This window comes from Myotis daubentonii, chromosome 10 (genome assembly GCF_963259705.1).
Source record: "Myotis daubentonii chromosome 10, mMyoDau2.1, whole genome shotgun sequence".
Taxonomy (NCBI): Eukaryota; Metazoa; Chordata; class Mammalia; order Chiroptera; family Vespertilionidae; genus Myotis; species Myotis daubentonii.
This window is the reverse complement of record NC_081849.1, coordinates 72,402,567-72,415,687: the sequence shown is the minus strand read 5'-3', so window position 1 is coordinate 72,415,687 and position 13,121 is coordinate 72,402,567. Positions and strand designations below refer to the sequence as shown.

The following is a 13,121-nucleotide window of genomic DNA, read 5'->3' as shown; positions in this document are numbered from 1 at the left end:
GGTGTCAAAGCTGGGAGGGAAATCACGTGGCCCAGTGCTGCGTCACCTGTGCACCAGCTCCTCCGAGGTGTCCTGGGCCCGGTGCCTGCATCCAGCCACACGGCGGAGCCAGTGCTTTTGTTGCTCTGGTCGCTCGGTTTCTGTCTGCACAGGCGGTGGCGGTGTCTGCATGCAGTGTGCTGATTAAACTGTCGTGTGTTTCTGTTTTGCTGGTAATGTTTCCCAATGCAGATCACATAGCATTGATCATTGAACTGCTCGGGAAAATCCCTCGAAAATTCGCTATGTTGGGGAAATATTCCAAGGAATTTTCACCAGAAAAGGTAACAGTACTATGCAACACTAATTTCAGCATAATCCTCTCCCTAAAGGAGAAATTATGCTTTTGCATTTGGGCATTGGAGAAAAACCTGGACTTTCACAACTGGGGAATTCTACTGAAGGAAGCTCCCAAGAAATAAACATGAGTGAGCCGTCTGATACCTGTGGAATAAGAATTTTGTAAGAGACGACCTTCCTAAAATCTTTTATCTCCTCCACACCTCCTCTCTCCTGCTCTGAGTACCAGTCTGTGTGTTAAAGTATTTATGAGAGGAGTTAAGTGATCGTTAGAAACCAGCTAAACTTACCTTTACGTTTTCTGGCTCTTCATGGAGCTGGAGTGACCTGCACCGGAGCAGCGGCAGCCCAGAGCCTTGCCTTGTGGCTGCCCACTGCTGTCCTCTGGGATCTCACACTGTGTTATAAGTGATTTTATTTTAATATTATTGTTCCTATTGATCCTTTCTTGGCATGACCTGTTTCTTTGCCCTGTATAGTCAGTCCCCTTATTAATGATCAGTTTTCAAAAACTCCAGGGAATTATTTTTAAAGAGTCCCTCCCCAGTGCTATAGTCTTTTGTGTGAATATAATTCTCTTAATTCATGATTTTTCAGCTTAATTTTTTTATTGTTGTTAGAACCTTTAAAATTGGTGTGAGCAGGACATGGAGTTATAGAAATTCCTGAAAATCTCAGATACTCTCTGCCCCCTGCCCTAACCTGATTTGTTGCACCAATTTGACATTTTATTTTCCTATGAGATAAAGGAATTCTTAGAGTAGTTACCCCCCCCCCCCCCTTTTATTGTTGTTAATTCTCATCCAAGGATATTTTCTCATTGTTTTTTAGAGCGAGTGGAAGGGAAGGGGAAAAACATTGATGTGAGAGAGGCACATCGATTGGTTGCCTCCTGCAAGTGCCCTGATCAGGGCCAGGGATTGGGGATTGAGCCTGCAACCAAGGTACATGTCCTTGACTGGAATTGAACCCAGGACCCTTCAGTCCACAGGCTGACAGATGCTCTATCCACTGAGCCAAACCAGCTAGGCTAGAGTAGTTATCTTTTATTATACACTTGATGTTCAGCTCACCAGCCTTGTTTTGTCCTGTAGGTTTTATTTCCCTGTTAAATATACGGGAAAACCGAGAACTAACCATGGGAAGGTGTTCATGTGTTCCACTTCCTGGAGCACATTGACCACAACCGAGCTTTTCTGGGACCACCCAGTGGGCAGCCTGTGACATGTGAAACCAGATGCAGTTATTTTTTTACTACCTTTTTACGGCTTATCCCAGGAAAAAGAATTGCCAGGGAAAACGATTTACCAGACAACCTGTATTAATTTTGGTTCTGAGATTCTGGTCTTCAAGTCTGGGTCACAGGAGTGAGATGGAAAGTTCCCCTGCCCCACCCGCAGGCTCACACCCAGGCCTCTGAGCAGCCTGAGGCCACCTGTGCTCGGGGTGGTGCTGCCCTGAGGCGCCCTGCCCGGCCGCAGGCCTGAGTGTCCTCCAGGCACCGCACTGGAGAAGACCAGGCAGCAGCTGAGGGCCTGCACCCTCCTCACCTGTGTGGGTTGCCTTCAGAGGGCAGGCTGATGAGTGCTACCTAGAGAACTGATGTCAGATGGTGGTGGGTTTCAGCTCAGAGCTCCCTGTTCTGGGGCCCTTCATGCTGGAAGCTGGCTTTCTGGTTGGCCTTTGCATCAGCACCCCGGCACCTGGGTGCTCCTGGTCTGTGTTCTTCCCTGCCTGCGCACAGGCCAGTGTAAAGTTCTCCATTGTCCCGGCTGTGCTTAGGGCTTGCATACGCGTTCTTTTTGAGGCGCTTGTTTCAAGGTGACCTGTGGAGTCGAATGCATTTAGCATTCTTGGTGTAAATCTCATGCTTGTCCCAGGATTTGCCTTCATAGTCCCCGTATGTGGTGTAAAAACTCATAATTCTGGAATATTATAATTTTATGGACAGAATAACATATTTCCCTTCACAAATCACTTAATATTTAAGAGACATAATGGAAGTACTTCACTTTTTTCCCTAAAAAATAACCTGATAACCTGGGACTGGCAGATACAGTCCCAGTCCCAAAGCCTGCACTCCGGGGGTGCGCTCCCGCAGGCCTTTCCTGGCAGCTTTCTGCGGCTCTGTCGGGGCTGCCCTGGGCTGGTGAGGGCAGCCGGTCAGGGCTCCCATCCAGAAAGTAGCCTGGCTGGTGTCCTGTTTGCACACACAGTGTGTGAGAGCTGGTGACGAGGAAGGGAGAAAGGCTTCAAAAGTGAAGACGATCACCATGAGGTGTCATTAAGTCCGTACTTGCAAAATTTGGTTCAGCAAAACATATCTTGGTATATTTTCTTCAGAGAAAAAATAGTCAGCGCAAAAAAATTCTTTAACTTATGTGGGAGCCACTTATGTTCTTACTTTATTTTTATAGTGAGTGGTGGCAGTGCAGGTGCTGTTTCTTGTGTTTTATATGCGGGGCTGGAGCTGGTAAGGGGACTGGAGGCCCTGACTCCTCTGATGAGCCTGGATTTATCATTTCTGCCCAGGGCAGATCTCCAAGTTTGGGAGCTGAGAGTTTGTTTTTAATCTTCGTCAGCTGGTTATCAGACAGCATTTCTTATTGTTGAGTTAAATGCAAGAATGTGTACATACAGTCATAGGGCCTGGGCGAGTTTATTTCACGTTTTTGTTGTAGTTTTTTGGCATCATGTATTCTTTCACCTAGCCACATAATTCACATGTTCTTTTTAGAGGCAGTTCAGTACTGTTATATTGCATTGTTCTTCTGTCTTCATTGCCTAGGATTATTCTGCATATTCTTCATTGTTTAGGATTATTCTGCATATTTTCCTGTTATAGGCCATATATTTGTACATACAGTTTTTTATGTGCGATTTACCTGGTCAAAGTATGTTAGATATTTTAGACTGGGGATATTTTTATCAGTTTGTGATACTAGTTAGGTCTGAATAGTTTTCACAGCCTTTCAGCACTGAATTGTTATGCAGACTTTAAGTCACCTTTGGGGTAATCCATATTTTCACTAAAGAGTGTACATACTTTCATGCCTTTTGATGGATTTTTGTGTAAAAACTGGCATCCTCGGGACTACATGTCTTGGTTGTTCTGGGCAGACAGTGCCTCTGGGTAGTTTCATTCATTTCCAAGCCTGGAAAGTATTTCTTCCAAGTCAGAATAGATGAGTGTAAATAGAGTCTGTCCCCACCCCACCCCACCCCCCACCCCCGCTCCCAAACAACTTGTAATAGCCTGTTATGTGTGAGCTTTCTCCCCTTGCTTGGATGAGATCAGTAGTCACTATAAAATCAATAGAGCTGCATTATAGAAAATACAGGAAAAAAACAATCTTATTACAACGCTGATGTGTGGGGGGCACCTGTTATATCTTTTTTTTTTTTTTTAATTTTCTGTTCCCATAGTCCTTTTTTTTTTAAACATATTGTTTTGATTTTTTACAGAGAGGAAGGGAGAGGGAGTTAGAATCAATGAGAAAGAAGCATCGATCAGCTGCCTCCTGCACACCCCCCACTGGAAATGTGCCCGCAACCAAGGTACATGCCCTTACTGGAATTGAACCTGGGACCTTTTAGTCTGCAGGCCGACGCTACATCCACTGAGCCAAACCGGTTAGGGCCAACTGTTATATCTTTATGGGCACTTTGAAGATAACTCTTGTGATCAATGTATAGAACATAGTTTTCACATTCATTCTTTTACTACCAAACATTTTACCATATAATTCCATGTTGTTAAGTAGTATTAAATAATATTCATTCAACAAACCACAGTTGTTGTTTTTAAACACCATTCTCCTATTACTGAGCATTTGAAATACTGCAAGTATATATACTTTTGCAATATGCATATTTAGGAGGTATGTGTGTGTGGGGTGGGGGGAGGGGAGGGTGCCAGGGTTTATTTTCTTAGGCTGGTCCCTAAAACTGGAATTTTGGTTTAAAGGAGATGAACATTCATGATTGCTCCGACTTTGAGGGTGGCTTCCCCTGAATCAATAGACCTGCCCTGCAGACTGGAGGCTCCACTCCATCCCCAGTCCTCATAAGGGAGCCAGAAGCTGTAAGAAGAACGTGTGGATAGATATATTTTTTAAAATATATTTTTATTGCCGAAACCGGTTTGGCTCAGTGGATAGAACGTCGGCCTGCGGACTGAAAGGTCCCAGGTTCGATTCCGGTCGAGGGCATGTACCTGAGTTGCGGGCACATCCCCACTAGGAGATGTGCAGGAGGCAGCTGATCGATGTTTCTCTCTCATCGCTGTTTCTAGCTCTCTATCTCTCTCCCTTCCTCTCTGTAAAAAATCAATAAAATATATTTAAAAATATATATATATTTTTTTATTGATTTGAGAGAGGAAGGGAGAGGGAGAGAGATAGAAACATCAGGGATGAGAGCGAATCATTGATCGGCTACCTCCTGCACGCCCCCCACTGGGGATTGAGCCTGCAACCCCGGCCTTTTTCCCTGAGCGGGAATCAAACTGTGACCTCCTGGTTCATAGGTCAACGCTCAACCCCTGAGCCACACCAGCTGTGCTAGATGTTTTTATTCAGAATTCTGTGCACATCGTGGTTACAACTCTGTAGACATAGCAGCTCTTAACAGTGTACATTGAAAGAGTACAGACTAGAAGAAAAGGTCCCTGTGGGTGGGATTACAGTCACTTCTGTGTTTATAGTTTTTTGAGATGTTCTTTTATTTTCTTTACGATTAATGAAAGAGGAAGAGTGTTTCTAAATTGAGCTGAATAAGTGGGTGAAATAGACGAAGCCTTCTAAGACCTCTGTAAGCACAAAACTGGATGTCTGTTAATGCATATCATGAGAAAATTCACCATGTCGGTTAAACTGTGAAAGGGGAGAAATCGTCCCTGGCATGAGGTGTGCCTATAGGGTGCCCGCAGGACTCTGGCTTGCCGTGGGCCTGAGAGGGTGTGGGGTGGAGTGCAGCTTGTCTGTGTGCTCAGACGGGCGCCCACGGAGGCCTCTCTGTGGGCAGGGGTGGGGTATCCTGTGAAGATTTCTAACAGGTGGAGAAAACAAGTTAATCATAATGTAAGCTTTCCTAGGGCAGTTTGGCTTAAAGGTAACTTTTTCGCCTATTATGAAAAAGACGTTTACAGTTACTGCCCGTTTACTAGCTTTTTAGTCATTCTGTTATGTCCACGGGGCTGCTTGGGTTTATACTGCAGCCAGCACAGTTTGAAAAGAATAACTTCAAGGTTTATAAATGTATGCCCTGATATCTTAGATTTTACAACAAGTGTGTAGAAAGGAATGGTATTTGATACAGGTTGGCATCTAGAGCTGTGCTGCCCTGTAGAGGAGCCACAAGCTACTTACATTTAAACACATTAAAGCTGGAATTCCTTAGCCACACTGACCATATTTCCAGTGCTCAGAAGCCATAGCCAGCCTGCAGCTGTCCCCTGGAGTGCAGATGAAGTGCATCGTAGGCCACCATCAAGGGCGTTCTCAAATCGCACTGTTCTAAAGGAAGAGATGCCTTTTTCCTTTGCGTGGTAACATGTAAAATAGTGGCCCAAGGTGTTTAAATAGTATGTATCTTAAAGCTTTTTCTAAGCAAATTTGCAAGTTGCAAAAAATACCAAAGGGCAGTGGGAGTGCCTCCATCAGTTTTGCAAATGGAAACCTCTTAGATGCACTCACCAGGCCCTCCTCATGTAAAGAAACCTAGAATCGATGTGAACGAACTAGTCCCTGTTAAATTAATGCCTGTTGACATTGGCCAAGCTTACTTGTAGATGACACGCTCATGTACCTTTAATGATCATTCTTGAGGAGAAGAGCTGGCCTTCTTTGTTGTTTCCTAGTGTTGAGCAGGCAGGTATCTGCTTCATTGAAAAGCTGCCGCCTAGAACAACAGTGGGAAACGCACACGTGGGGCTTTCCTGACGCCTCTGTTCTCCCTGCAGGAGAGCTGCGGCACATCACCAAGCTGAAGCCCTGGAGCCTCTTCGATGTACTTGTGGAAAAGTATGGGTGGCCCCATGAAGACGCTGCACAGTTTACAGATTTCCTGATTCCGATGTTAGAAATGGTTCCAGAAAAACGAGCCTCAGCTGGCGAATGCCTTCGGCATCCTTGGCTGAATTCTTAGCAGATTCTACAAATATAGCGTTCTGAGCTAGCAAATGATTTCCAGTACATTGGACCTAAACGGTGACTCTCATTCTTTTAACAGGATTACAAGTGAGCTGGCTTCATCCTCAGACCTTTATTTTGCTTTGAGGTACTGTTGTTTGACATTTTGCTTTTGTGCACTGTGATCCTGGGGAAGGGTAGTCTTTTATCTTCAGCTTAGTAGCTCACTGACCCACTTTCTTCTGGGAACAATACCATTTCCCTCAGCATTGTTTCTTGTGTTGTGTGACATTCAAATGTCAGGTTTTTTTTTTTAAAGAAAAATACTTTCCCCCTTGTGTTTTGGCAGGTTTTGTAACTATTTATGAAGAAATATTTTAGCCGAATACTATATAATTTACAATCTTAAGAAATTATCAAGTTGGAACCAAGAAATAGCAAGGAAATGTACAATTTTATCTTCTGGCAAAGGGACATCATTCCTGTATTATAGTGTATGTAAATGCACCCTGTAAATGTTAATTTCCATTAAATGTAGGCTGGGAACTCCAATTTCAGAAAAGTTACCAGGTCTTGAGTGCTTTGTAGCCTAAGTTGCATGTAGTGGACTTAGCTCCAGGGAGTTGTACAAACTTCATTCCGTAACAGTCCTTTATCTGTGGATTTTAAACAGAGTGGCTCTGGGTTATGTCATTCCCTATATGGCACCTAAAGAGAGAAAAAAACATACTTCCCATTCTAAAGTACGTTTTATAGTTTAGCATTCCTTTTCCTGTTTTTGCATATTTTAAAAGTACTTTTAAGAAGAAAAAACAACAGCAGTTTCCCTTTAAAAATGAGATGGCCTGGTACCATGTGGTGTTGCCTCCTCCAAACACTAAGTTGAGGTCTACGTAGATTAAACTGGACAAGAGAAACATGTTCAGTGTGTGAATGAAAAAATACGTATTTTTGGAAAATCTTGCTTGTGTTTGTCTAGAAACCAAGGTATGGTATATGCAATTTGCAGTGTAATAGGCAGAATATTAACAACTCGGAGGTAACAGTGATCACGTTCATTCTGTAGGCATTTTTTATGTGTGACTACAACAAATTTTACTAGTTTGTCTTTTCGTGCATTGAAGTTGAGAAATTGATTTTCCCTTTGCAGGTTGTACACAGTTTTGTTTATCATTTCTTTAACATTGTAGAATCCAGGACACAAACCATAGTAGGCAATACAGTTTTAGGATATAATATACAAGAGGTCTATTTAGCCTCTTTTAGAAGTCAGTGGATTGAATGCCGGTTTTTGGGTTTTTTTTTTAAAATTTTACATTTAAGGTGCCTCCTTTTTCTTGACTTTGTCTATTAACATTTATCCATATGCCTTTGCAATAACTAGATTGTGAAAAGAGAACAAGTGTTGTAATAATAATCCATTGTTTGAGGTGCTTGCAGTTGTTTTAAAAATTAAAGTGTTTTGGGTTTTTTTTTCCCCCCAGACGCCTTGGTCATTGGCCTATATTTGAATCCATAGAATGAACCAACATTTGCTATCCTTTTAGTGTAGTGTACCCAAAACTAAAGTAAATACCAACATTCCTGTTGCAGGAAATGTAGTTCTATAACATGAATTAAGGCTTTATACAGGGAAGTCACTCATTGTTTTGTAAGGGTATAGAATATGGATTCAGAGAAGATGCTGCAGTATGCATTTAATACCTAGGATCTCAGTGATCCCTTTTCATTTATGTTTAATGAAAAACATTACTTATACTTTGAGTATTACAATTCTTTTTCAACAGTGTTCACTGTGAGGGAACAATACATATAATTCTCTTTGGAGTGAGCATTATATCACCTATTACTGTGAGGTGGAACATACTGTTCATTTATGAAATGTGCTTGTACGTTTTTCTAATGAGGCTATAGGTTGTCATACAGGTTCTATGACAGATGGTGGCTGTAGACCAGCGATGCTATCCAACATTTCCATAGGAACCATAATAATTTTTATCAGGGCTATAGCACACTTGAATGAAATTTATCTAATGCAATTTTGGCTGTTAGAAAATTAACTAGGTTATGAATTTTGGAAGGATCTGTCCCTCATGATAAAATAGTCTACCTAGTTTACAATGTAAAAAACAATTATTCTTGCCCTGGCCAGGTGGCTTGGTTGGTTGGAGCGTTGTCCTGTACACCAAAAGGTTGCAGGTTTGATTCCTGGTCAGGGCACATACCTAGGCGTGGGTGTGATTACCAGTCAGGGCACGTACAGGAAGTAACAGATGGATGTCTCTCACATCAATGTTTCTCTCCCTCCCTCCCTCCCTCTCTCTGAAATCAGTGGAAACACATTTTCAAGTGAAGATTTTTTAAAAATGAAACAACTGCTCTGTAAGGAATATACATTTGTTTTAGGTACAGTGTGGTTTTTAGCAGATTCTTGGTGGCTTAATGATAATGTATACTATAAGCTAAAGAACTGCCGGTTATGCAAAACACTATAGCCAGTGATTTTAGTTGAATGTTCTATCTTTTCCTCTAGTCCATGTAAAGTCTTCATGGAAAAATGACAAGCAGTGGATTATAGCAGATTCAGAAGCTGGCTGTCTGGAAATTAGAACTTCCCAAAGGCAGAGAAAAGGTCAATATAAGAGCTTCAAAAAAGCATACATTTTTAAAGGTGAAAACTGATTTACTAACTTGCTTCTTCCTGTACCTGGATCATATATCTATAGTTAACATAACTACTGGTTTCTGCTGGGGTAGAGAGCTTTAGTTTATATCTACAGTTGAAATTAATTCCTAAATTCCACCTTTTTCTTCCATTAATTTTTTTTAACTTTAATGAAATTTTGAGTATTTTGAGAGTGTATACATCCTTCATTATCAAGTCAATTAATTATATAAGATTCTGCAGTTGACAGAAAAGATTCTATATACATTATTTAGTAGCCATCCATGAGGAATTAAAAATCCTTTAAAGAGATGAAGATGTTTCACTATGCTTAGTTAACTTTGTTCTAGTGTTTGAAACTGTCGGGTTGGATACTGTGAAGCCATTTCTCCTTGGACAAGTGTTTCTTTTGGTAAAGTTCGATAAAGGCAAGGGTAGTAAAGTTGACCCAAGTTCTCCTAAAACTTGAAGCTGATTAGGATTGATCTCCAAACGCAGCTGTGTTAATGTACTATCATTAGCTATTTGGAAATGGAAATTAAAATGTATAACATGACTTACAGTATTGCCAATTCTTAGTCATTTTAGTCTGTTCATGTTTTTCTTCAATGCACAGAATTTGTATGCTGTGCCAAATTATGTCAAGTAATTGGATGATGAAAAAAGTGTTGACAAATAGTGTCATTACTATTGGTTGTACTTATCAATTGCCTGAAAGGTAGAGAACATAAGAAGAATAATTTTTTATTTTTCTAAAATAACTAGCAGTTTATATTTCAGCAGTAAAATGTTCACTTTGAGAGGCCATTTTCATTTTACTTGGGAGAACTAAGAATAATTCCTTTTTCCTTTAAATTTTGTACACCCAAAACAAGTTTTTTTAATTTCCTATTTTCTAAAATTCCAAAACAAGACAGTAAATGTTAAATTAACATTTTTCAAACAATTTTGATAAATCAACAGGACATTTCAATCTTGTTGTAAAATGTACAAGTTAGATGCTCCTGTGTGTTTAGGCAAATACTCAATATTGTGAAACAGTTGTAAATTACAGTCTACTAGAGGCCTGGTGCATGGCATTAGTGCACTAGGGGAGGGGAGGGGTGTTGTAGTCTGGGACCCCTTGGGGAGTAGGCCTAAGCTGGCAGTCGGACATCCCCTGAGGGATCCTTAGCACTGCCACAGAGGCGGAAGAGACTCCCACCACCGCCACTGCACTAGCCAACGGTGAGCCCAGCTTTTGGCTGAGCAGTGCGCCCCGTGGGAATGCACTGACCACCAAGGGGCAGCTCTTGCATTGAGCGTCTGCCCCCTAGTGGTCAGTGTGCGTCATAGCAACCGATCTTTCCGCTGTTTGGTTGATTTGCATATTAGCCTTTTATTATATAGGATAAGGGTATCTGTGCAATGCTTTCATGGTATGGGTTCAGTCTGTGTGAGATCAGACACAGTGTACAGAGCATTTACATAACCTAGTTTCCTGTGGCTCCTGCTCCTGAACACTGACCAGCAGAAGCATTACAGGAACAACCTTTACTGCTTCTTGACGCTTGCTGCTGTCCCCCTGAGGTAGTATTTGCTAAAGAAAACGGAAGGCTCCTTATAAACTATATAAAAACAGACTTTTGTAAAAGCACTTGTTTAAACAGACCCCAATCTCAGAAGTTGTACAGGACAATTTGGTAAAACGGACATAATTGTGATTTATTAACATGAATTAAAATGCCCAACCAGTGCTTCAATGTGACAGTATATTTAAAATAAAAAAGAAATTAAAGGCCATATACTGTACTACTTTCACGAAGATCACACAGTTTTGCAAAGACTTGTAATATGTACAATGCTATATATCAAATGAGAAAAGCTGTAAGCAATTATATATGCAAAAGAAATGCAGTATTTACAGTTTGTCAGGAGACATTAAAAATCATCTATACATTAAATTACATTTTGCTTGCAAATAACCATAAAACAAAATGAGCCATGTCCACATCAAACTATAAAAATCTGTATTGCATTTTTTTATATCTAAGATGCACTCACAGAACTGCTGACAGGAAGAAAAAAAATAAAATCCTCGTAGTGCCATTGCTTAGCTCTGTACGTAATGCCTATGTATAAAATAATACAGAAAACATTCACTAAATGAATTTAACTGCAACAATAAAATTTAAAGATCATGTAGCATCAATTCTGCCAGAAAAACAGCTGGAATGTTCCACTTACAAAGTAAAGGTAACTAATACTGGCTTAATAGCACATTTTTAAAGGAATTTTTAAAAAGCAAAGGTGGGAACGATACAATGAAAGAGCACTGGTGTTTTTTTGTTTGTTTTTTAATACAAAGTTTCATGTACAAGCTTTAAAAAGTACCTTAACAGGTACATATTATACAGTTTATCTTACAGAACATTTTAAAAAATGTCTTGGGAGTCCCTTTTAATGCCACCCTGAACCGTGGTAATTGTTCTGAAATGTTGGTGGCACCTGTGCTCTGTGAACTGGAATCTGTCCCGGCACCGGAGATGCCTGCGGCGGTCCTTGAACCCCGTGTGGCAGAGCCACAGAGCCAGGATGAGGACAGAACCCTGAAGCAGGTGTGGGAATACTGTTTGGTCCTTGGGGCTGGAGATGAGGACCTGCGACTGGTAATGGACAGTGTGGCCCTGTTCCAGAAGGCTGGTGTTGGGCTCCCGGTCCCAGAGCGGTGTGATGTGTAGCTTGTGAGGGATATGGTGGTACAGCTGGATGAGCACTTGAAGGAAAAAGTGGAGGTCCTTGGTGAGGTGGATGGTGTAAGGCTTGAGCTGATGTGTTGTGATGCCCAGAAGCCAAAACACTGGAAGGTGGAGGTGGTGGAGGTGGAGGTGGTGGTGGTGCTGAATTTACAACATGCTGGTGTTGTGCTTGTAGACCTTGGAGTCCTGTGGAAGGATGGGGCGGTGGATGGTGATGAGGGGCAGGGGCAGGAGGTGGAGGGGGTGGTGGCAAATGGTGTCCAACAGTTTGAGCATGAATATGCGACCCGGGGGTGACAGCGTGAACAGGTCCTACGACATGTGCCGCAGAGTGTTGCTGATGGGAACTTGGCTGTTGTCCAAGATGTGGTCCTGGAGCAGGTGGTGGTGGAGGAGGGGGTGGGACGACAGTAGCAGAAGTTGGATGATGAATAGTAGGGTTCTGAGAAGGCAAAAAATGCCCTGGAGTAACATGGTGTCCTGGAACTGTTTGCTGGCTTGTGGTGCCAGGAAGTGCTTGATTTGGTCCTGATGTAAACACAGTCTGTTGGGAAAGACTACCTTTAAGCTGATTATAATTTTGAAAGTTTGCAGAGGGCTGCTGGTTTTGATAATAAGATGAAGAAGGAGGCGGAGGGGGCGGAGGGGGTGGTGCCGCACTGTTCAGACTTTGTTGGTTAAACTGACTGTATGTTGCCGAAGATTGTCCTGAGGGTGTCTGTGTAAATAACGCTCCAGGAGGTGCCTGCTGAGTACTGGCCTGAAGGTTCTGTGCTGCTGGGTAAAAGTTTCTCTGAGGTTCTCGCTGAGGTGTTCCAACTTGAGGTGACTGTGAGTGGTGAGGCCTATAGGGAGACCCTAACTGCTGTGAAGGCGGCTTTGGTGAAAGATAGCCATGCTGGACAGGCGTGTGCGGCGTCGACGACTTGGGAGGATTCTCTATGTGAGGTGATGGAGGACAGTGTAACTTCACTGGTGCAGGAGGCAGCTTTTGTGAAAGTTGCTCAGATGAGTTACGAACGAGTGGCTGAGGAGGAGGATTCTTTGAAGGTGCTTGGGGGTTATTTAATAGCTGTTTTTGTTGGAGTTCTGTTTTCAGGTGAACACCATTCTCAGCTTCTGACACAATACCTGTTGCCTCCCATTGGGAATCTGGTTTTGTGAGTTGTTGAACAGGAATTATAGGTCCCGGTGAGTTAGGCTATGAAAAGAAAAACAAATCATATAAACTATAAATTTAAAGAAACA

At 42.1% G+C, this 13,121-nt stretch overlaps 2 protein-coding genes across 11 annotated transcripts in view; one reads left to right on the top strand and one right to left on the bottom strand.

Moving 5' to 3' along the window:
- Positions 1 to 9,692, top strand: part of SRPK2 (SRSF protein kinase 2) — a 233,381-nt gene extending 223,689 nt beyond the window's left edge. For 6 of the 7 annotated variants that reach the window (XM_059712785.1, XM_059712781.1, XM_059712784.1 and 3 more), the window contains one exon: positions 6,302 to 9,692. In XM_059712785.1, the coding sequence (XP_059568768.1) occupies positions 6,302 to 6,486 (185 nt within the window). In that variant the 3' untranslated portion in view covers positions 6,487 to 9,692. Of the gene's footprint in view, positions 1 to 231; positions 324 to 4,250; positions 4,252 to 6,301 lie in introns of all 7 variants that reach the window. The other variant, XM_059712787.1, reaches the window with a different exon arrangement.
- Positions 9,693 to 10,813: 1,121 nt separating this feature from the next.
- The window catches only part of KMT2E (lysine methyltransferase 2E (inactive)), a 91,405-nt gene continuing 89,097 nt past the window's right edge, over positions 10,814 to 13,121 (bottom strand). For all 4 annotated transcript variants that reach the window (XM_059712772.1, XM_059712771.1, XM_059712773.1 and 1 more), the window contains one exon: positions 10,814 to 13,074. In XM_059712772.1, coding sequence (XP_059568755.1) covers positions 11,575 to 13,074 — 1,500 coding nt within the window. In that variant the 3' untranslated portion in view covers positions 10,814 to 11,574. The remainder of the gene's footprint in view (positions 13,075 to 13,121) is intronic.